The sequence below is a fragment of the Myotis daubentonii genome, chromosome 3, assembly GCF_963259705.1.
Source record: "Myotis daubentonii chromosome 3, mMyoDau2.1, whole genome shotgun sequence".
In the NCBI taxonomy this organism is placed as follows: Eukaryota; Metazoa; Chordata; class Mammalia; order Chiroptera; family Vespertilionidae; genus Myotis; species Myotis daubentonii.
Window position 1 is genome coordinate 176,576,322 of NC_081842.1, and position 24,598 is coordinate 176,600,919.

A 24,598-nucleotide genomic window follows, 5' to 3' on the forward strand; every position below is an offset into this window, starting at 1 on the left:
GATGCAAACACTGAGGTGCAGAGACATTGACTCGCCCAACACACACCTAAGAAATGGCAGAACTGGGGCCCAAGTTTGAGACGGCCTGACTCCCATTCCTCTATTCCTCCCCTAAAACTAAACCTAGCCTCACTGCTGCCCCTGCTCTCTTGCTTTGCATGTGCAAGGCTGTCAACTTCCCAGTGAGAGGCCCCAGTATGGATGCATCTTTGTCAGCACTAGTAGTGTTGACTTCAAAAGCAAATGCAGCAGGAACTACCGGGGCCCTCCCCCTATGCTGTTCACCCCACCCTGGAGGTGGCCTACAGCTGGGGCAGACATGCTTTCCAGTCTCAAACACAAACACCTGAGTCTTTCTGCCTCAGGGCTTTCTCTGTCCACAGGGCAGAGTGGGGCAGACTGGAAGTGCAGAATTCATGTGCACACGAGCCACCTTCAAGCACAGAGGACAAGAGTTGGCTCTCGGTGAAATAATTATGATGATGTTCTACCTCCCGGGGAGTACCCAGAGGGAATGAGCCCCAGTTGGTCACAGCAATAATGTGCTCACTAAGATGCCCTTTACTGGACATTTTTCCTCCCTATACTCCCTGGGATCACCTCCCAAACCTTAGTCTCGGGGGCTGCTTGTGAGGAAACCCCAACAATAAAACAAGTATTCATGCCAGTAACAAAGTAAGCATGGCCTTTGGGTCCACCGCTAACCATAACCTCACACTATTATTCTGCCTTGATCAATTTCTTACCAGAATGATAGTACAGTTGGCACCATCCTTCCAACAGTGGGTGATTCCAGCAAGGCAATGGCCTTGCCAGAAGATGGTCAGAGAAGCAAATGTTGAGGACACTTGATTTTGAGCCAGCTTCTGTTTGTTTATTCTCAGCAGGTTATTTAGCCTCCATGGTGATCAGCTCCCCACATATGAAATAATGAGGATGGCTCCTACCCCAGGGTAGGATTGTGAGGATAAAATAGGGCATTTGTAAAAGCAACTAGCATATAGCCTAGCTATATAGCACAAAAGTGCATCATTATCACTATTATAGAATTAACTGTAAGGCCAAAAGACACCAATATGATTTGGATGAATGCTAACCAGGAAAAAAAAAATCTCTAAAGGTAGGATATAAGGTAACAAACTTTTTCTCCTATTGCTCTATCTTTTAGCCACCTTTAATTAACCAAGCGTAATTCGAAAGCTTTAGCAAACTAACCCCTTCGCTGGTGTGGCTGATATCACCTAAAAGTTATTGGTGATACTCTGTACCAGCTCTCTGTAAGTCAATGCCACAGGCACCTTGGCTGACCTTGGCAACTTTCAAACCACAAAGCCATGAGCTACTGCACTTCTGCCTCGATCTCTGGCAATCTGGGGGAAGTGGGCAGAGGGAATAACCAGGGACCCACATAAGATAAATGAGCTGTTGTAAGGTGCCATATACCAATTCATGCGCTCGAAGGAAGAGATGGATGGTGCCCTGGAAGAGCTGATTTACTGTCTAAGGAGAAAGTCTCCTATAGATCTTCATTAAGAATGCTAACTTCCCAAGGTTGATTTGCAAGAGTGGCTACTGTGTGGGACAAAAGACAAAAAAAAAAAAAAAAAAAACAAAGTTTGCAAATGTCAAGGTCTTACAGAACCAATAATAGAGATGGCTCATTAAAGCTCCTCTTTTTTCAGGATGGCTTACATTTGAGGAGGGGATTATGGAAAGTGGAGTCTGACTAGCCTAAAATCAGAGAGTCTTGTATATAATAAATGGTTGTCCAAACCACATACACAGAGGATAGAGCCATTCTTCCTATAAACACTAACTAGATATAACATAACCTTCTTTAATGATTCAGAACATACCTAAGGATCATGGCATAGGGTTAACTTCTCCACGCTTCAATTTTCTTGTCTTTAAAATACTGATAACAACAGGGAGTTGTAACAATTAAATGAGCTAATGCACATAATATCACTAGGTAAGTGGTGTAATACAGATAGTGCTTTTTAAAAATCAGGGTTATTATTATGACTATCATCACAAATTCACTAAATATTGATTAAGATTATATATATACTAGAGGCCCGATGCACAAAATTCATGCAAGAGTAGGCCTTCCTTCCCCCAGCTGTCGGCACCAGCTTCCCTCTGGCACCCAGGACCCGGGCTTCCCTCGCAGCCCTGGCATCATCCGGGAGGACATCCAGAAGGATATCCGATCTAATCCGCATATTACACTTTTATTATTATAGATAATGTATATATAATCTTAAAAGTATATATATGGTATAGGACAGTGGTCGGCAAACTGCGGCTCATGAGCCACATGCGGCTCTTTGGCCCCTTAAGTGTGGCTCTTTCACAAAATAGCACGTGCAGGCGCGCATGTACAGTGCGATCGAAACTTCGTGGCCCATGCGCAGAAGTCGGTATTTTGTGGAAGAGCCACACTCAAGGGGCCAAAGAACCGCATGTGGCTCGCGACCACAGGAGACTGGAATAACTTGACCCTATAAAATACAAATCAAAAGAACAAATCACTTCTTATCAATGCCCTATCAAAAGTTCGTCCAAGCCAGTGTGGCTCAGTGGTTGAGCGTTGACCTAGGAACCAGGAGGTCATGGTTCAATTCCAGGTCAGGGAACATGCCAGGGTTGTGGGCTTGATCCCCAGTGTGAGGTGTGTAGGAGGAAGCTGATCAATAATTCTCTCTCATCATTGATGTGTCTATCTCTCCCTCTCTCTGCCTCTCTGAAATCAATAAAACGTATTTTTTTAAAAGTTCATCCAAAAATCCTAACTCGTACAATTCAAAACATAACTTCAGCCCATCCCAGGTGGCTCAAACGAACCTTCCCAACAAGATCTGTGTCTTCCTTCCTTGTGCCCTGGGCACGTATCACAGTGCCTGGCATATCAGAGGCGCTCAAAGGTTCTCAGGTGGAACCGAACCAATGGGCCCTTCCTCTAACTGTTAGAGTAACACACGGGAGCACAGGCAGAAATACACTCCCTCCCTTCCTCTCAGTTTTCAATGCGAATGGCAGATACCTGGTAACTCACTGGTTTGGTACCACATGACAGCAGCTTCCTTCACTCACTTCTGCTTCCTCATTTCCCCTCCCACTGCCAGATGAAACGAAGGATAACAAATCCTTTTAAAAGCCACGGTGCACTCTATCTCTGACCTCGCTCCAGAGTCCTGATGGTGGGTGGAATTCCCCAACCCATTCCATTAAAAGTCCATTTCATTTTTAGACCAGATGGAGAACAAAAGAATTCATCTGCTTCGTGGAGTGTGTGTAGGCGTGCATGTGACTCTCAGAGCAGGTAACAGTGTCTGGGTAAAGCCTCCCCAACAGCTTTGCAAACTCCCCTGGCCTGCTGAGAGCCACACATTTCAAAATCATTGAAACTAGGCGCAGACCCAGGGTGGGGCTTCTGTAAGTACATTCAGCCATGGACCTCCCATCTGCCTAACACCCTCACCTCCTAGTTGTTTTTTCCTTTAAGACACCACATGCCTGAGAGGAAAAATTATGAGAGGCAAAATGAAAGCTGAAAGACAATATAACAAACAGTGTTTAAAACAGAAAAAAATAGCCAAATCCTAAAGCTTCCCCTCTCTCCATCCATGTCTTTCGTCAGCTCTGCCCTGATCATCAATCTCTATTCACTTTTCCCTAACACAGAATAGCATTTATTGAGAATGTTTTGAGTGCCTTCCAGGCCACTATACATCCATTATCTCACTTAAGGCCCTTAGGTATCACCCTTATCCCTGCTGGACAGACAGAAACTGGGACTGAGAGAGGGGAAGTCACTTATCCAAGTCACACAGCTGGAATGTGGAGGGACTGAGCCATCTGACTATAAGTCTTATGTTCCTTCCCTGGAACACCCTCACCTCCCATAGGAAATGCTTGGGAATATCTTCATGGTCCTGCCCAAAGAGGTGAGAGAAATAAATAAAGGGAAATTAGGAAAAGTAAGGAATTGATTGAGGGCAAGTAAAGCAATCCCTTAGTCTTCCCTTGAGAGTAGATTTGAAGCCCCTACAAATGGAAAATGATAGCTTTTCCACCTTACACCTGAAACTCAAATACGAAAAACATGCATTGTGATACCACCGTCCACATGTATAAAATGTCCCTTCCAAGGGACATTTTCCATTATCCACATGTATAAAAGTCACTTCTCTATCATTTTCTCCACAGATCTGCAGGCTGGTGAGGGCAGATTAGAGACTCTCATCTTTGGACAAACTGGGAGAAACCCCCGGCATGGAGAAATTGAGACATGCTCCTGATCACACAGTGAGTGACCTCAGGCAGTAGGGCAAGCCCCTCATTTTATTTAGTAACCAGAGCGACTCTCTTGGATCTGTCTCTCCCAGCAGACTTCCATGTTTCTCAGCAAGAGCTGCCAATTTTTCTTTCCTAGATGAGCAATGAACCTTCCAAGGGTATCAAAACAAACAGTGGAAAGAGCACTGGCCGTCAAGCCAGAATGAAATCTAGGGGGCTCACGTCCCAGTCACTTACTGGTTGTGAAACCCTGGGCACAAGACTTGCAAGCACATAGGTTTCGGGTTCCTCACCTGTAATTTGGAAGTAACAATACCTGCCCTCTCTACCTTATGGAGTTGTCAGAAAAATCAAATGAGAGAATGGATGTGAAGGGTTCCTTATAAAACTGCAAATACTGTACAAATATAAAGGATTATTATTTTTGGATTCAAAAGACTTTCTCAACTGAACGAAGCCCTGTGTAGCTGGATGATCATGTTATGTTATAAATAACCAAGAAAAATGTTCTGGTTCCTGAAACAATTTTACCAGCCTGCTTGCTCCCATGAAAGGACACTGGTAGTAAAATGAATTAAATCAGCACTCTTTGCTATCTTCAGGACATAAATTGTCACTAGCAGCAGATCACTAGAAGAAGGGCTATTTTCAAAGGCATACAGACCTCTGACTATAAAAAGCTGCCCTTCACTAGTCTAGAACGCAGGACAAGGGGCAAGGTGGGGGGGGAAAGGAGGCTGCCTGCTGGTTTTACAACAAGAATTATCCAACATGGACTGCCTTGTCTCCAACAGTGGTTGAAAGAGCTCATATGCTAAACTCAGAGTCTTGTTAAATATTTCAAGGATGCTAATGGAACCAGTCAACTCTGTTATGCATCAACAGGCTGGCTTTATCCTAAAACCAATTATAAATAAACTTCTAAATACAGCCTTCTTTAAATATGCATTTTAAAAAAAAAAAAAAACATATCCAACCTCCATGCCATCCGTCACCAGCACATATCTGACTCTTCTAAAACCCACTGTCTATGGGGACCCGGTCCTGCACCTCTGTGACCATTTGCCTTCAGAGTCATGGCTAGTACAGCATTATTTCTAATAACTCCTAAAGGTTCCTTTCTCTTTAGAAAGCAGAAATTCACTGCCAAACACACTGCTTCCATTCACAAGATTATTTATGGTGCTGATAATTGAATTCCAGTCACATGACCAAGGAAGACTGGGTTCAGAGGGAAAAGAACCTAACCATAATTTCTAGAGAGATCCATAAATTACTGCTTTTCTCCCCTGGAGGTTAGAGTCCTTGGATTCTTCCCTAGCATTTAGTCTAAGTTTGGAATCATCACAGAAATTCCTTTCTCTGTACTCAGTGACAAAGCTCCTAAGGTAAATCCTTTGAAATCACCCTTTGTATTAACCCCTGAGGACCCCTAGGGGGTGCATGGGAAATCCCTCTCCACATCAAATGCTGCTGTCTCCATTACAGCTCTCAGTTCCTAGGGTCTATTGTCTTAGAATCAAGGGTATAATCCTATTCCAGGGCTCTTACACCAACAGGGTCGCATCCACGCCTGCACCAGCACAGGCCTGTGAGCATGGTGGCCACAGCAAATGGCAGATTCTCTCATTTCCTCTAAAATTAGACCACCAGGGCATCCCCTTTATTGCTTTAAGGAAGACCTACCAAAATTTTTTTCCTAAATAAGAAATTCCTCCTCCTCCCACATCCTATATTTAGTGTTTTAACAAAGATGGGAGCTTTAATGATTCGGTGTAGCCTGCATTATAGACAGCATTTATCTGGTATTATCCTTTGGCTCAACCAGAGAAGAAATGGCACTACAGCACTTCCAAAATATTTTCAAATTATGCTTAAAATAAAAATACAATGAATAATGTCAGGCTAGACGGAACATCAAACATTTTTTCCAAGAATTGCCTTCTTAAACATATCACATTTCCATTTGCTTGGCTTCTTATTTCAAGTAGATGGGTTAAACGACATCATCCTATTGTAATACTTTTAGCCTGGAATACATTTAGCATTTCAGAAATTTTTTCACCAGTCCCCTTTATGTCACAGTTTTAGAGAATATAATAAGTAGTATTTGATCAAAGACTGGTAATACAAGAAATTGGGAAAGTAAATGAATCTTCTAAGCGATGTAGCCAATCTGGTATACATGCAAAGGCCTTTTACTAAGTATGAACATAAGCACCCATGTGTGTGCATGCACACACACACATGTATATGCACCCACACATACATATACACCCACACACATCACAGAGCAAAAGCAAACACTATGTTAGCAACTTAGGCATTATTTTCTATAAACTTTCTTTCCTTTTTATTTAGGAAAGAATCTCAATAACTCTTCTCTCTCTCTCTCTTTCTCTCTCTCTCTCTCTCTAACAGAGCCCAGTAGCTATTTAAAAGTACACACAGAGACAAAGTCTGCTTCTTTAGAAGCTTATCAAGACCAAACACCTTTGCGGTGCACCATCACTGATGTTGGCACAGACTGGTGATAAGTGTCCAGCCGTTAAAAAGGCAATGAAAATTTCTGCTCAGCTCAGACCATCTTCTGAAGTTCCTAAGTAAAGAAATACTTCCTACTATCCTCAGTGAAGAACACTATTTTGCAGGAAAGTTCAAAATGTTACTGATAATTACCCTTGTCATTTAGATGGGAAAAGTGGGGCTGAAGGGCTGGGGGAGCATATTCCCAGGCAAGAGTTCAGGTTAGGTTACAGCCCTGAACGTTCAAAAACCCTGCATTGGCTGGAGTACAGGGAAAATACCGAGTGCTATGATCCAAGACCATTTACTAGCAAGCTGGGTTTCTGGGCCTATCCGAATAATGTAGGTCTTGGCCATAAATTGCCCAGGAACCCTACAGCTTCTTGGCGGTCATCTCAAGTTTTACAATATACCCACATTTACAGGCATTCTTCCTCCCCCAACTAGGTAAAAGGAAATTGTGGGAATCTGAGCAGCTGTGAACCTGTCCAAATGCCACCTACATTTTAGATCCTTCAGGGAGACAAGTGTGAACTTAAATCATTCGCTTAACCTCTTCTGGGTCATGGATGCCTTTGGGAACCTGATGAAAGCTACAGCTGACGGTGTCCAGGAGTTGTATTCAGACAGCTGTCTATGCATGAGGATCCCCAAGGTAGCTGAATGGGGCCAGACAAAGGAGGCCAACACAGCGCCTACTGACACTCCATAAAATTCTGATTGCCTGACCTATGCTAATTATTACCATGTCTTCCAAGATAAATGGCAAGTACCCCAAGAGTACATGGCAGGAGTAGTGGGAAAATATTCCTTTACATACCACAAAAGTATCACAGTGTAATGGCAAATAGCATACATTACACTACTTTCATTCAAATCCCAGAGAGGAAAGCCAATCTTTGGTGTTCAAATTCAATCAGAAGAAAACTGGTTTAGTCAACTACTCACTTATTAAGCAAGTACTCTGTGCAAGAAGCCAGGCTTTCCTGAGGATAACAAAGAATCATAAGACTGTTCCTATCCATTGGGAATTGAGAGCCACGTTGGGGAGAGAAAAGACCAAGATGTTGTTGATATCACAGGCCAGGTTTTAAACCTTTTGATTTTCCCAGTAAGTAGCATAATGTCTGGCAAAAACAGCCATTTAGTAAATACCTATTGACCACTGCACACGTCTAAGTACACAAATATGTAAGACACCAGGCAGCAAAAAAAAAAATAATACAGAGTCCAACCACAAAGTAGGTAAGGCAATTGTATGGAAAGTGCGGACCCCTTTCCAAAACAACCACATTCAATTGCAGAGTCTGAAAGACTTCAGGAGGGACCACACCTAAAACACAGAATGAGGGCAGACAGTCCTTCTCTGGACAGAGACGTTAAGTGTAGAAGGAAGAGCATTCCTGGAGGGACAACGGAGAGAGCACAGTGGGGGGAGTGGGGAGAGGCGAACAGCAAAAACCAATCTGACTAGAACACAGAAGTGTCAGGGTGGGGTGGGGCATAAATATTTAGAATCTTCTATTCTTTACTTGTTACACAAATGGGGAATAAACAGGCTTCTGACTGTCTATGTTGCTTTTTAAGCTTGCGGAGGGGGTGGGGGATACTTAGAGTATTTATCTAAAAGCTTTCAAGATTCTCTACAATTATGATTTTTTTTGCTTTAGGGAGGAATCAATTCAATTTTGTAAATAAAAGCTCCCCTTCAACAGAGTCCAGGCGGGCTATGTTGAACAAGTTGCTATTTTATTCATTTAGGTTTCCCACACAGAGGCCTGATACGAGGAGCAAAAGTTTCACAGGTTTGCCATTTGTTTTATGTAACTGCATCTTGTCTCCAACAAAATTATGATAAGACAGACTTTGTTTTCTAAACAAACTTGAGGCCTTCCATAAGCAAAGGAAGCAAGCCTTGCTGTGAAAGCAAGAAGAAAGAAAGGAAGGAAGGAAGGAAGGAAGGAAGGAAGGAAGGAAGGAAGGAAGGAAGGAAGGAAGGAAGGAAGGAAGGAAGGGAGGAAGGAAGGGAGGAAGGAAGGAAGAAAGCTGAAAAGTGGGTAAGTGAAAAATATTTAACAGCCATTCATAATTAAGCTTTTCAAAAAAATGTGATCAAATCTATGGGCTCGCCCAACTGGTGTGGCTCAGTGGTTGAGCATTGACCTATGAACCAGGAAGTCACAGTTTGATTCCCTGTCAGGGCACATGCCTGGGTTGTGGGCTCAATCCCCAGTGTGGGGCATACAGGAGGCAGCCAATCAAGGATTCTCTCTCATCATTGATATTTCTATCTCTCTCTCCCTCTCCCTTCCTCTCTGAAATCAATAAAGATCTGTTTTTAAATAAAAGCTATGGGCTTATAGAAAATACCAAGACTGCTATAGCCAAGGCTTAATTTTCAACCCCCTGGAAAGAGATATGTAACATCAATCCAGAGGCATGAAATAGTCATAGGATATCCCAAATATAGTGCTATTTTAAAGAACTATAACAGGAGAAATTTTTATTGAATATCTTCAAGAATCCTGGTCACAGGAAATGTTAGTGTCCATAATCTGCCCATATCACCAGTCTGGGTAACTAAAACTGTTTCTTAAAGGCTCACTAGCTGTATATATGTTTGAGTTCATGGTATAAATAATGCTCTTTTATTTTTATTTAATCTTCCCCATTAAAAAACTAAAGTGCAATTTGCTTTAGCATTTTTCATGTCAAAAACGAGCATCTTTTCAACTCTATCTCTCAACATACACCTATAATATGCATGCACACACAGGGACAGGCCTCTCAAGCAGAAGCAGATGTACCTAAACTCAGTTGCTGTAGGAAAACAATGTAAATATAAATAGATTTTTTTTACTTCCACGAAAGCACTAATTATTAAAGGTCTTGCAGTTGGTATTGGCACTATTACATAGATCAGTGTGAGTTAATGCCACCAGCTTGTGTGATAGTTAATGCCTCCACTTTTAATATAAATGCACTTGCCAAACTTGGCTTAGACGTGTACATAAGGTAACACAGGAATCTCTTCGTAAAAAGTCCAGAGAAGGTTCCCCACAACCACCAACCAAAGCCCATACCCATTAGCCCTCCCATCATCCTTTGATCCACCAGGTAAATGCAAAGTATCAACTTGGCATGAAATCTTCCTAATCTTATTAAGTTTACATCAATATCTGCGTATGTGAAGAGCATCCAATATGAGAATTTAAGTAACCTTTTGGATTTGAGCTAGGGGGTTTTCCAGGCACACCCAGAAATCTACTAAAGATAAGGATAAGCTATGACACGCTTTTGCAAGATTAGAGGTAGAGGGAATGAAACGCAAAGAAAACTAAAAGGATCACAGCACCTAAAACCTGCAGATGTTTTCATGGAAAATAACACCATTTCTGGCTCACAGAAATAACAACAGGATTAATAGTTGCAGATTTGTCCTTTCTCCTCAGATCCTTTTTCAAACTACTTCAAATGAATACATGAAGAATTGATTTTTAAACCCATGTAAATTCTTAGAGACAATGCAGACTGACTTAATTATAATCAATAAAATCTACAGACATTGATGTAACCCAGCAGAAACACTTGCTCCCAAAAAGCAAGGCATAAAAATCACTCCGTGGCTCCCTTTGTACGCAACACTGATATGACCTTAATAAATATTTCATTCCTTTCAGTGAATAACCAAGCATCGAGATGGCAAATTTTAATAGCTAGGAAATAATGGCATAATGACTCCACCAAGAAAAGGCCTCCTTTCGAGAAAAGTAAACTTATTCTAACTTCTGTCTTCATTTCCAAAATACACCCCAGATCAGCACAGAATCCTAAACAAGAGTACATTTATCTCCCCTTTCCCTAAACAGATTGAGGCATTGCTTAAAGAGGTTTACAGGGACTTTTCTCACTACAGCAATGTTAGAAAAGTCACATGGGAAAAGATGTACAATCTTCAAATACAAGAACATTTTCTTTCCGTCCAACACAAAGTAAGCGCTCAGCAAATATTCTTGGATTACCTGACTTAAGGGTATAGTCAGCCCATACAGTGACTCCCAGCTTCTTACATGAGTTGTAACTAGCAGAGAATCCAAACACTGTGGCAGTTTGGACTATTTCAATGCTAAGTGCATTATCATACCTTTACCTACATGTACACCCATCTGCTATTTTTCTTCTCATCCACCCAGACTGTGTGGATCTTCTGATATTAGGGAAAGAGAATCAGTATGGGACATAGAGCTGTGTTCCAAAACTGAGGCAAGCCACCAGACGTACTAAGAGCCTTGGTGTCTCCATCAAGGAAACAGGGGGACGATACCCAATTTACAGGAATAGTATGAGGATTAAAGAGAGCAAGTTTAGTGCATCTGGCACAGTATCTCTCACATGACAGGTATATGAAAACACACGATATTTTCCCATACAAATAAGTTCCCTATCCTTCCCCTTGTCTCTAAAGTAATCTGTTATTACAATTCCACTCTAAAGTAGATTTTGATATTGCATCTGGACAGTATTTTCATTTTCAGTCCTAAACAGAGTGTTTAGGGTAGTAAACTAGTATTCCTCTCCCTTAAATAATTCTACAATTGTCTCGGCATAGTTTCCCTAATAAAAATCAGTTTTGCCGGAGACATATGTACTACTATCTGTAATACTTTAAACAATTAAAAAAAATAAAAAATAATAAAATAAAAATCAGTTTTGCCTGTTATGTTATAGCTGATAGTTACTGAAATACTTAATTATCCTAATGTTATTTGAGTTTCCATTAACTTGCTGGGCCTGACAAAATAATTACATGTTAGAATTACATAAATGTTGTAAAGGTTTCTATGCTTCTAGGTATTGGTAGGTGACCCATTTATCGTCCCTAAACTCTCCAACACCTTCCCGTACTAGATACCTACAGTATCTAGTTGGTTTGGTTTGGCTTTTTCATTTTGGGTTTGTTTGTTTTTTTGAACATCAAGAGCATGAAAACCCAAACTTATAGCCCTGAGAAAAAATGATCAGGATCAGGCAGAAATACTTTCTCTTAATTTATATACACATGGTGGCTTCCTGAATTTGCCAAGGACATTAAAGAACTGCTAGCTCAGCAATAAGCTGTAAAAGGTGTAAGCAAAAATATTATAGGTGAGTCAACTGGCCGGAGTCAAATAGACTAAATGTACTAAAGGCTTTCCTCTAGTACATGCTTACCTATGATTAAGAGTTCTTTAAACTTCCAGAATTCTGGAGTTTAAGTAACTAAATATATACCTGGTTTGGTAGCATTTCAATTATAACCATGTATATAAGACATTCTTTCATATAAGCATTCTTTTAATCAGCTTAAACGTCAGCTTGTGTAAAGCATTTTGGAAAAGTTTCCCAGTGTTAAAGTTAAATGTACTGATAAATAAAAAGACAGGAAAGATTTCTGTACAATAAAGGTTGTCATAAATCAGATGACAATGATTTCTAGAATATTTATTTTAAAATAAAAACAATTAAAGGAAAATGAAGTTTATCCATAAGTTTATAAAAGAAAGAAATATGCATGGGGTAATTTAGATATTTTATTGTAAGGTTGTAATACAGGAATAACATTAATTGGTATGTTCTTTTCTAACTTCTCTGCTAAAACTCTAAATAAACTTTACCAAGAATTAAATAAATTCATGTAATGTTCCCTCAATAGTTTGCTTCCTGTTAGCAATGTATTCCCCTGGTGTAATGCAAAAATATTTGATTAAAAAAGAAAGCACTGGCCTTCCCCCAAATGATACTTACTTTAGAATGACCAAACCTGGAGACTTTCGATACATATTGGAAGGTTCAGGATCTCCAGGCCCTGCATCTGAGTTTCCTGCTGAGTTGGCTACTGTGGCAGGCATGCTCCCTGGCAAATGCCACAGCCATTCACAGCCTCCTCATCACTGCCCACTACAGGGCCTGGCAAGCTAGATACTTATTTCCCCCCACTTCCTTGTAGTGAGTGATCCAGTTTTAACCAGTGAATCATAAGAAGATGTCACCTATATAATTTCTCATGAAGTGTTTCCTGATAAATGGAACAAATTAGGCTATCATGACCCATATCACCCATCCTCTGCCTTGAACATACAGATGGCCACCATAACATGATGAGAATTATGAAAAATAAGTCAACAAATAAAGTGTCAGGGCAGAAGAATGAAAAGTGCCTGGACGCTTGTTGGTATGAGTGAGCAAACAAGCCAACACTAGTTAGTACCTCTGGACTTAATAGTTATGCAAGAAAAAGAAATCTTTGTTTAAACCATTGCTTTTTGTTTTTTGCAGCCAACAGCATTCTCAAGATACAGCTGCCATTATTTAAGACATTTATTAATTCATATGAAAATATGGAGGCCCCGATTCTTTTTGAAAAATAAAAGAAAGAAAGAAACCAGGACACTGGGCCCAGGTTTCACACAACACCCAATACCAATTGACTAGAACTAAGGGGCCTTTCCATGGGACTCGCTCACTTTCAGATGGGGCTTGGGCTCTCCCTGTTCACTGCCTACTTCACTCCTTCAGTTACCCCTCCTCCTGCCATAAGCATCTGAATTTGAGATCCTAGTATTCAGCCTACAAAAATATATACTATGCACTATAAAAACAAATGACCTTTATAACCAACAAAATATGTATTTTTTTTGCCTCCTAGAATCGAGGTATCTGGCTTCGACAGTCAAGATCTCAGTTATGAAAATATATGTTCTTTTGCTGACTGCTAACTTTTTCAACAGACACAGAAGATTTTGGTTTACACACCTACACAGAGAGGAGAAAGACACCATATCACTACAGGGCTACATAATACTGGTTAGGGCTAAAGACAATATGATGGTGATGATATTATGAGAGGCTCAGCAGTGTATGAGATGCTTTACAAATACTATGGCACTTAATCCAGAAATAAAAGTATTAGGTAGATAATACTACTTTATCTTTAAAAATATATATTTTTATTGATTTCAGAGAGAAGGGAGAGGGAGAGATAGAAACATCAATGCTGAGAGAAAAATCATTAATCAGCTGCCTCTTGCACGCCCCCTACTGGGGATTGAGTCTGCAACCCAGGCATGTGGACTGTCCAGGAATCAAATCATAACCTCCTGGTTCATAGGTCACGCTCAATCACTGAGCAACACTGGCCGGGATACTTTTATTTTTTTAAATAATGACAGTAAGTCTCTGAGAAAGTAACTGATTCGAAATCACAGAGTTAACAAGCAGTGAACAGAAACTCTGAATATAAGTCTTTCTTACTCTAAGACATATACTATTAACCATAGGTTATACTGCTTCCCAAAGAAGAGACTAAAATATCTGATGTTTTTGAGAAACATTCTGTAAAATTTCTCATTCCTATGTAACTATATTCTAACATGACAATTATGTCAAATACTTGATTTTTAATACCCATTAGTATAAGGCCTGATTCCGGTATAGGATTTTTTTTTTTTTTCAAAAGGCACTTCCTTCTTAAGTGTAACTGACCTGGTACAGTAAATTCTCAAGATTCAAAAGTGACTCATTTCCAAAGCTCCACACATTAGCAGCTGGTATTATTCAATCTGAGATTTAAATTTATAATGTACTCTTGATAATGTACTCCCAATACATTTTTCACTTCTCTATCTCTTGAATGACACAAGATAAAAAGATCTTTAAGGTATAAATATTTTATATAAACTTTCACTCTCTTTTTTCTCAGCCATTTTCCATTTGCAAACACTAGACATCATGTAAAAAAAAAAAAAGAGTTTGAAAGAGTTTTATGGATTATGTTGGAGGTGCTGAGAACTGCGTATCCATTCTGCTGTGGCAGCAGACACCACAGCTACCGGCCGCGGCCCTTGCTGGGTAATGAGAATGTTCCACCCTAAATGGAGTCTGATTCAAAGCACTGCTTTTCCATGGGGCAGAGAGTGGGCTGGAAGGGAACAAATTCCTGGCATCATCTATGATGACAACTGAGTTTGTGCAAGGCCCTGGGGTGCCAATGAGACCCTGGGACTGGGTTACTTCATTCAGCTGGAAGGGCCACAACACAGCCACTCCTCTCAGGCATAATACAGAACAGCAGAGGCTTAGCCAATCGTTTATAATGTTCAAGGCCTTCCTCTCACATTGGCAAAATGAAGAGGTTGGCCCGTCCAAGTTTTAGAAACTATCTGCACCGATTCCCCAGGGCCTTGCTGCTCAAACCGTAATCAGTGTATGTTTAACACCTCACAAGTTTATTAAAAATGCGGAGTGGTGATGAAAAAAACTTAAACAAATAATTAAAAATGCAGAGTCTCAGGCCCCACCCCAGACCTTCAGGATCATACTCTGCATATAACAAGCTTCCAGGTGATTCCTTGCCCTAGGGGTCGATTCCAACTCAGCTGACTCTGGAAGAAAGAACAGAAGGGCCAACGCTAACAGAGATCCAGTACTCCCACACTTTTTTCGATATATAGATAGATAGATAGATAGATAGATAGATAGATAGATATATGTGTGTGTGTGTGTGTGTGTGTGTGTGTGTGTGTATATATACACACACACACACACATATATCTTCCACATGCATTAGACTCTGGAGAAAAGACCCCTATTTAAAGAAAATCCGAAACCACTGGGTAAGATGATCTATAAGGTCATTCAGAATTGCAGATATTCCATAATTATATGAATTTGCAAAGCTTATATTTATCACTTTAAGGATGACTTTGTTTTCCACACTAACTCATTTTGAAGAGCAATCTTCTATAATGTGAAACCAATATTCTTATACGCTAAAACATAACTTGATCTTTTCCCAAAGGTATCATTAAGAACATGAGCTACACAAAAGTGTTCCATCACAGTAAATACCCAAAAAATATTTAGGAATATTAGTATACAGGACATTTGTGTGTGCTTGTGCATGTGTGTGTATATATAAAATATGCATATATTTGTTAAAATGCATGTACTGACATGTATATGTGTATCTGAATGTATTTGTGTATGTATACATATATACATGTATGCACACATATGCACTGTATATACATGTTTTTATATTGCACATATACATATATACATGTGTGTGCGTGTGTGTGTATAGGGGGGAGGGTCTCAAATTACTATCCATCTTGACCTCATATCTGCTCTACTTTCAAGTGTCTCCATGTCTTCTCTCACCATTCAGCTTGCCAGCTAACACCTCTTGTTGTGTCCACTTTCTAGACTCAAGCAGCTGTCCACTAGAGCTTATTTGCTGGTCTGGAATGAAAAATCAGACTTATGTAGAAGTTGGTAGGCTTCCTTGAGGGTCTCTTTTGAATATAAAGACCATGAGCTTTAGTGCTCAAACTTGATAAAATCTACTTTGGATGATCTTAGCTACCATTTACTGAGATACTATGAGAGGCTAGGCAGCGCACGGGGTGCTTTACAAATACTATGCCTCCTAATCCAGAAAAAAGTATTAGGTAGGTAATATTACCTTTACTTATTTTAAATAAATAACTGAGGGATGGTTGTGCTTTCCTTCTAGTGGTAAGGTATTTTCCCAACTGTACAAACAGAAAACAAAAGCGCAGGTATGTGGAGTCTAACCGTAAATGACTTTAAGGAAAACACGAATTTGACTTTCTCAGTTTTCATCTCTCACCAACCTACCTTATGCAAATAGACTGGTGATCTTTGTGTCAGTGCTTGAAAGGTCTGAAAATGTTAGATGGGGCTGTGTCATGATGCCAGCTACCAGGGGAGCAGAGGGGAGAATGGAAGAGGACCTCCTCAGGCTACACGTTCTGTCTCCATCAGCTTTCACGGGCCACTAAAGCTGCCTCCAAAGCTGGGATAAGCCAGAAAGGTGTGGGTCAATGCGGTTGTCATCGGTTCTGACTTCCAGGGAGGCTTAAACCCCAGGGGGTCATCCCTCCTTTCTACATGCTCGGTGACCACCCTTGGAGCACATCGACTCCCAACTCTTCCTATGAGAAAGGCGGTTTCTCTAGATTGCACCGAAAGGCATCCCTGTGGCTAACCCTATAAAGACAGTGCTGAAGTATCCCGTTTCAAAGTTGGATGACACTTCAGAGTGGTTCTCAGAGTTTAGCGTGTATCTGAACCACCTGAAGCACGTGTTAAAAACAGGTTGCTGGGCCCCAGCCCCAGAATTTCTGGCTCAGGAGGTCGGGAAGGGCAGAGAAATGCAGCCAAGTTCCAAGTGATGCTGCTGCTGCTGGGCTGGCGAACACACTTTTGAGATCCTCTAATCCAGGTCAAGCCTTTATTTTACAGATAAGACAAGGAAAACCAAAAGGGTGAAGTGACTGGGCCCAAGGCACAGAGAGGGTGAAAGAAGTCTCGATTCCAGTCCCTCTCTCCTGTCTCACAGTTCAGGGCGCTTCCCATCACAGAACAGCTCACGAGGATTCGATGAAAGGTATTCAAAGAATGTCTTTATAAAGAAAGATCCTTGTTGTCTTATACTTACGTAGCCTTTGAAAATTTGAACTACATTAGCTCATTTGACTCTATATTATCCCTGACGAGGTAGGCAGAGCAAACATTAGCATCCCTATTTGGGAGATTAGGAAATTGAGATGCAGAGTTGTTAAATAGTATATCCAAAGCCACAAAGTTAGTTAAGTGCTAAAATGGATGGGCGTGTTCTGAGATGCTTCAGCACGGACATTCCAGAAAGCTTTTCAGAAACGCAAAATCTCAGACATCCTACAGGCCCAACTGCATCCAAATCTGCACCTTACAATATCCCCAGCCGATTCATATGCACAATAAAGTTTGGAGAGCATTGGTTTAGATAGGCCTAGAATCCAGGCCATCCAATTCCAAGACGGATGCTTTTTCTCCCCTCTCTTCTCTCCCTCGCTGAAAGTCCTGGTCAGTGTCATATTTTGATTAGTTTTCCAACACAGCCTAAGTAAGAAGTTAACTCTCACCAGGTAAAGGACACTCACAGTGTTGCCCTTAAAAAAACATTAAACTAGGTTAAATTACCTTTCTTATGAGTGTTGGTAATTCCTCTGCAGTCATTTTCTTGACTGATGTATAGACCCCTATGAAATGAATCCTCTGAGAAGAAGATGGAAAAAAAAAACAAGACAGTGATCAATGGATTCAATTAGTTACAGTATAATTCTACCGAGATGAAAAAAGATCAAGATGCAATGCAACTACTCCAAGGTGGCTAAAATACTTTACCCAGAAAGTACACCATTTCTTTCCCACATTCTTCCTGAACTATTAAGTTCAAGAAAGCACAAAACAGCTGCTCCTAAGACACCGGGGAAAATAACCACAATAAATGCAAGGCTCCTCACAACTGGAAGTATTTAAATTCTCTTTTAAAGGTCTAGGCAAGATGACAACTGCATTTCTTCACACACAGGAAGTGTTACGCAGACCAATTTCTATAATGACAGCAAGTAAACCCCTCTCACGACATACAGTCGACCAAGAATGAACTCAGTGGTTGCTGTCAGACCACAATTTTGAAACATGTATGCAGGTTTTTCCTTCAACTTTTCAAATCCGTTCTTTTGATTGAGAGTCTGTGATGAACAGAAAGCAGGATGCTGATACGGTGCACCTGTGCAAAGCTCCTTACTTCAGCATTGCAAAATGTAAATTCAAGTGATTTCTTTTACAATATGTCAATCCCAGGTATTTAATAGATAGATATAATTTCTGCTAATTTCAGAGTTGCTTTGTGAAAACACATGATTAATCAGGGTAGTAAGATTCCAATAGTTAAAATTAATGCTCAGACCCAGCTGGTGTGGCTTACTGGACTGAGCACTGTCCCATGGACCAAGAGGTCCTGGGTTCGGTAACCAATCGGGGCACAAGCCTGGATTGTGGGCTTGATCCCCAGTAGGGGGCATGCAGGAGGCAGCTGATCAATGTGTCTCATCGATGTTTCTAACTCTCCTTCTCGCTTCCTCTCTGAAATCAATAAAAATATATTAAAAAATAATAAATAAAATAAAATTAATGCTCAGGGCCCTGGCTGGGTAGCTCAGTTGGTTAAAGCATCATCTCAATATACAAAGGTTGTGGGTCCAATCTCCGGTCAGGGCACAAACAAGAATCAACCAATGTCCTTTGGTTTTGAGCACAAAATTTCCTCAGTTTACCTGAATATTTTTCATTGTTAATTGTCATTCATATTTAAATTATTTGGATTGCTTTACAATGAAATAGTAAATTAGTACCCTGGATAAATTTTTATGCCTCCCCAATGCTTTTAAATCTATAAATAAAGAACATTTCAGAATTTAAAAAAAAAAAAGAATCAAGCAATGAATGCATAATAAGTGGAACAACAAATCAATGTCTCTCCCACCCTCCCTCTCAAAAAAAAAAAATTAATGCCCACAACACAGTAACAACCAACTATAACACCTTAGTAGGTCAGCATATTAAATAACACAAAATTTGTAACATAAAAATTACTTTAGAAAGACTCCCCCCTCTATTAAAATGTTTCTTTCTAGTTTACAAATAATGTGTTGAATTAATAAAGCTGATCAAGTGAGTAACAGAATCCACAATCGTAATCTGATTATTTTCAAATATGAAAGGGCTTTTCTGCCAAGAGCCAACTGCCTCCATTTGCCTAAGAACAATAAAATCTGATTGGCTGTGAGCTACCTACGCTGAGATAATTTGGCATGGGCATACTACCTTTAATTCTCCTTGCCTTTCTTTATCAAGATACACAAAGCTGTTAGTGGTTTATCCCTCTGAAACCTGGGGATCCATGTAAACAACTTTTAACAGTGGGATTGCACATAACAGTTTACAGAGCACTGTGGCATAATGCAATTCAGAGTTGTTCTTGATTTAAAATGTTTAAAGTCCAACCACAGTGTCAGTCTGCCCAGAGAAATCTCTTATAAAAGTTTTCACACTCTGCTGGGTTAAGAGACAGTGGGTATTAATCCCATGGCTTCTACACCAAGCTTCCTTTTTGTGGTCAGCAGAGAAGCTATGTGGTTGGTCTGAACGAGTCCAAAGTCTTTTTTCTGTGTTAAAACAAGGGAAAGTGGGCCGGTTACAGAGTAAAAGAAAAACCACAGCCAGCTCACTCTGCTGTAGCTTTCCCCTTAAATGTGGCCTAGAGCTATTCTGCTTTCCAAAAAAAGGTTTAATTTAAACCATACACAGTGCTGCAGGCTGCCACGTTTCCAAACTCGACATTCCTCTCTAATCTGTGCACTTCAGAACCAACACACTGTTTCCAGCGGTACTCAGACGAGCACTAATAAATAAAATATCACTGCCCATCCATTACTTAATTTGATAATAATACACCCTTTTTTTCCCTTCCTCTATTGATGTTATTCTAAGTGCTTATTCGAGTGTGTTCAACGGCTGTAAACATCACCTCTGAAAAAAACTCAGTCTGTTCTCCTCTGGAGAGTGAAGGGAAGGGGAACTAAAGTAAGGAAACTTAGGAACACTAGCGAGTGGTCCAGAGCAAGGAAATGGCCACTCTGAAGAGACTGTGTTTGCTGCAAACAGCTTCTTGTCTTTGCATTTAAAAATACAAATAATGTTTGCATGTTTCCTCCTTGGAAAGGACATTCGGATCTGTGCTATTATTCGCAATGTCACAGGCAAGCACACAGTCACCCCAGCTCACAGCTAAAGAACAGCCACGTGACCAGCCCAGGTCTCCGGTCATCGGCGTGGCTGGTGCCGATCACCCACCGGCCGCGGTGAACAGAATGAAGGCTCCGCAGCTGGGGGGCTTTAATTTTTTGCCACCGTGTATTCACTCGCGTGTTCATTAAGAACTCCAACCCCAGCGGGAAGTCCGGCCGCGCGGTTTTCCATGCGAGTTGCCATGCTCTATTATACATGACACTTGTCAATTAAAGAGGAAACCCTTTTAAAGCAAACTGAAGTTAAGCTGGTACTTTCTTCAACATCTGATTTACCGCTGCTGTTATCGTCCAAAAGGAAGTTTGTTTTAGAACAATGATAGCAGTAGTAATCCTCCTATTTCAGTAGTGAGGGATTTAAACACATTCAGGGCACTGGGGACCAGTCAAAAGGTTTCTTTCAACAGAACTATGTATTTTCAGTAGTCAAAGGAAGGTCTTACTGATGGGATAACTGCCAAGATTGGACAATTTTTCAGCCTAACAGTTTAGAGAATATCATTTTAAACTACCTGGTATAATACAAATGTGGCACAATAGATCAATGCAATGAATTCTCTACAGTCAGTAAAATGCTCTCCCAAATAATGGAATCCATTAATAATGATTACTGCCCCCGTGCTTTTACCACAAAAGTAATGCCCAATGCTACATCTCAATGGTCTCTAATAAATACACACAAGTCCCACAATAAGAACATAATCACAAGATGGCAAATGAGTGCAGATTCCAGCGAGAATGCCAATTAAAAAGCCATTATTTTACCTTGTAATAAGCACCTTCCTTATCTGTGAAATGGGGCTTAGAGGAGATGATCTCTTAGGCCACTTCCAGCTCTTTGAGCCCATGAGGGTTTAAAGTTTTCTCAAGGTTTTAATTCTTAATGCATTCACTATGGGACTACCACCAGCACACACATAATAATTAATGCTAATAAGAGTCCATGAAACTTTTGCAATGAAACTTTAACTTGGATTGAGCTGGAGGGGAAAGGAAATGTAAAAGAGATTTCAACTTCAGATTTTTAAAGTTGAACAATATTTTGTTTCCTAAAAAAACTAAAAGCACCTTTGGACTGGTGAAACATACAACTTCCTGGAAATGTAAGTAGGTGACCCAACATGCATGGATACACTTACGAAAGAATATCTTTAAACTCAAAGCTCAGAACTATATTTCCACTATGTCCTAGCTCAGGGGTCCTCAAACTACAGCCCGCGGGCCACATGCAAATACAAATATTGTATTTGTTCCCGTTTTGTTTTTTTACTTCAAAATAAGATATGTGCAGTGTGCATAGGAATTTGTTCATAGTTTGTTTGTTTTTTAAACTATAGTCCGGCCCTCCAACGGTCTGAGGGACAGTGAACTGGCCCCCTGTTTAAAAAGTTTGATGACCCCTGTCCTAGCTAATAATGACAATTAGTGTTTGTTTATTCTGTGACCAACATGATAAATCCTTTGTGTGCCTTACTCTCATTTATTCCTCCCAACGAGCTATTATTATCCCCATTTTATAAGTGAGGAAACTGAGGCTTATGGAGATTTAAGCACCCTTTTGAAGGTGAGGATTGATTAAGGAAACAAGGCAGAAATAAACCCAAATCAGTGGAACCCCAGGGCCTAAACTCTTAGCCACAATGCAGACACTGCTGCTTCTTGTTGTTGTTAATTGGATCCATGTTGTAATCTGGTTAAACCTAGTGCTGTCTTCAAAGCCCTTTACTCTCACTTGATGTTGACTACTTGAAACACCAAAGATCAGGCCTCAAGACTGGCTTACATGCAGCCTACTTCTCTGCTATACATCAGCGATTTCCAACCTTTTTCATCTCATGGCACACATAAACTAATCACTAAAATTCTGCAGCACACCAAAAACCGTATTTTTTGCCAATCTGACCAAAAAAAGGCATCATTTTGATTCATTCACACCAGATGGCTATTGTGCTGGCTGTTGTCACTTCTTTATTTGACAATCTAAGCAAAAAGAGGTCAGTGCCCCTGACTCAATCATCAGATAGTGCATGTTTTAAAAATCCTTGCCCAGTTGAAAATCACTGCTACAGAGCTTAAATTTGTTCTATTTAAATATATATTTTTTTAATTATCAATCTACAATATTCACCAACAGCCTGGATTGAGGTGTGTTTTTTAAAGTATTCTCCTTAGCTTGGGAGTCAAGTGTCAAATTGTCTCCCACTCCTTTTAACAAGCCTTTAAAATACTCTTTTAATCCTCACCCAAGGGCATGCTTACAGAGAGGAAGGGAGAAAGAGAGAGAAAGAGGGAGGGAGAAAGAGGGAGAGAGGGGGGAGAGAGAGAGAGAGAGAGAGACATGATGTGCCTTGACCAGGGATTGAACTTGCAACCCAGGCCTGTGCCCTAACCAGGAATCAAACTGGCAAACCTTCAGTGCATGGGATGACACTCAACCAACAATCACTCTGGCCGGTCAAAATACTCTTGACTAGGGTGAAAAAATGTAGCAAAGGCCTAGAGGTAAACTTTTATTAGGTAGTTTCTTTCCTCTCATAGAATGTAAATGCCAAGTTTTATAGAGACTTCCTTTCCTAAACTGTCCAATATGGAGACAATTTAATAGACGTGGACTGGCCCTAGCTGGTTTTGCTCAGTGGACAGAGCATCGGCCTGAGGATTGAAGGGTAGGGTTTGGTTCCTGTCAAGGGCACATGCCCAGGTTGCAGGCTTGGTCCCCAGTTGGAGGTATGCAGGAGGCAGCTGAGCAGTGATTCTCTCTCATCATTGATGTTTCTGTCTCTCTCTCCCTCTCCCATCCTCTCTGAAGTCAATGAATATCCTATATAATAAAAGCCTAATATGCAAATTGTCCCGACTGGGAGACCAAGAGTTCAATCACTGACTATGACATGTGCTGACCACCAGGGGGTGGCACAGAACATGGTGGGCGTCAGCAACACAGCGCTGGCAGTGGGTGGCACTAGAGGTGCTGCCAGCCCTGATGGGCCTCGACAAGAGTGGGACCGCAGCAGCATGGTAGAGCAGGTAATCGGGCAGCACCAGGCTAAGGCAGGTGCGAACAGGGGCCCGATTGCCCTGCCGATCACCCTGCAGATGGTGACTGGCGGTGGCCAGAGGGGGTGGGGGTGGGGGCTATCACCAGGCTCCCAGGCGCTGATGGATCCAGGCGGGGGTCCCAGCCCCGATCAATCGCTCTGCAGGCGGGATGGTGGAGCAGGTGACTGGGCAGCACCAGGCCAGGCTGGGGTGCCAGATGGGGCTACAGGGCTGCGAGGCTGGGGGCAAAAGCTGGGGCCAAATCTCCACAGGCCACCCCAAGGGACCCACCCATGCACGAATTCGTGCACTGGGCCTCTAGTAAATAAATAAAAGACATGGACTGCAGAACGAACTCATGGACATGGACAACAGTGCAGTGATTATGGGTGGAGGGGTGGGGGGGAATGGAGGAGGGTATGGGGGAATAAATGGTGATAGGAAAAAATAAAATAAAGAGGGGGGAAAAAAGATGTGGACTGCCCTGACTGGTTTGGCTCAGTGGATAGGGTGTCGGCCTGCGGACTGGAAGGTCCCAGGTTCGATTCCGGTCAAGGGCATGTACCTTGGTTGCAGGCACATCCCCAGTAGGAGGTGTGCAGGAGGCAGCTGATCGATGTTTCTCTCTCATCGATGTTTCTAACTCTCTATCTCTCTCCCTTCCTCTCTGTAAAAATTCAAAAAAATATATTAAAAAAATAAAAAAAGATGTGGACTATATATATAGACCAGTGATGGCGAACCTATGACATGCGTGTCAGAAGTGACACGCGAACTCATTTTTTTGGTTGATTTTTCTTTGTTAAATGGCATTTAAATATATAAAATAAATATAAAAAATATAAGTCTTTGTTTTACTATGGTTGCAAATATCCAAAAATTTCTATATGTGACACGGCACCAGAGTTAAGGTAGGATTTTTCAAAATGCTGACACGCCGAGCTCAAAAGGTTCGCCATCACTGATGTAGACCAACCCTTTACTTGAAGCTTTGAGGAGAGCAACTCCTAAAAATATAAACTGAGCACTCACCT

At 41.0% G+C, this 24,598-nt stretch overlaps 1 protein-coding gene across 20 annotated transcripts in view; it reads right to left on the reverse strand.

Annotated features, from left to right (window-relative positions):
* The window catches only part of NFIA (nuclear factor I A), a 379,515-nt gene that overhangs the window by 281,223 nt on the left and 73,694 nt on the right, over window positions 1-24,598 (reverse strand). For 11 of the 20 annotated variants that reach the window (XM_059689356.1, XM_059689353.1, XM_059689354.1 and 8 more), the window contains exon 3: window positions 17,854-17,928. The exons of 7 other annotated variants lie outside the window; for them this stretch is intronic. In XM_059689356.1, coding sequence (XP_059545339.1) covers window positions 17,854-17,928 — 75 coding nt within the window. Of the gene's footprint in view, window positions 1-12,367; window positions 15,249-15,415; window positions 16,685-17,853; window positions 17,929-24,598 lie in introns of those variants that run through there. 2 more of the 20 variants (XM_059689371.1, XM_059689373.1) reach the window with 2 other exon arrangements.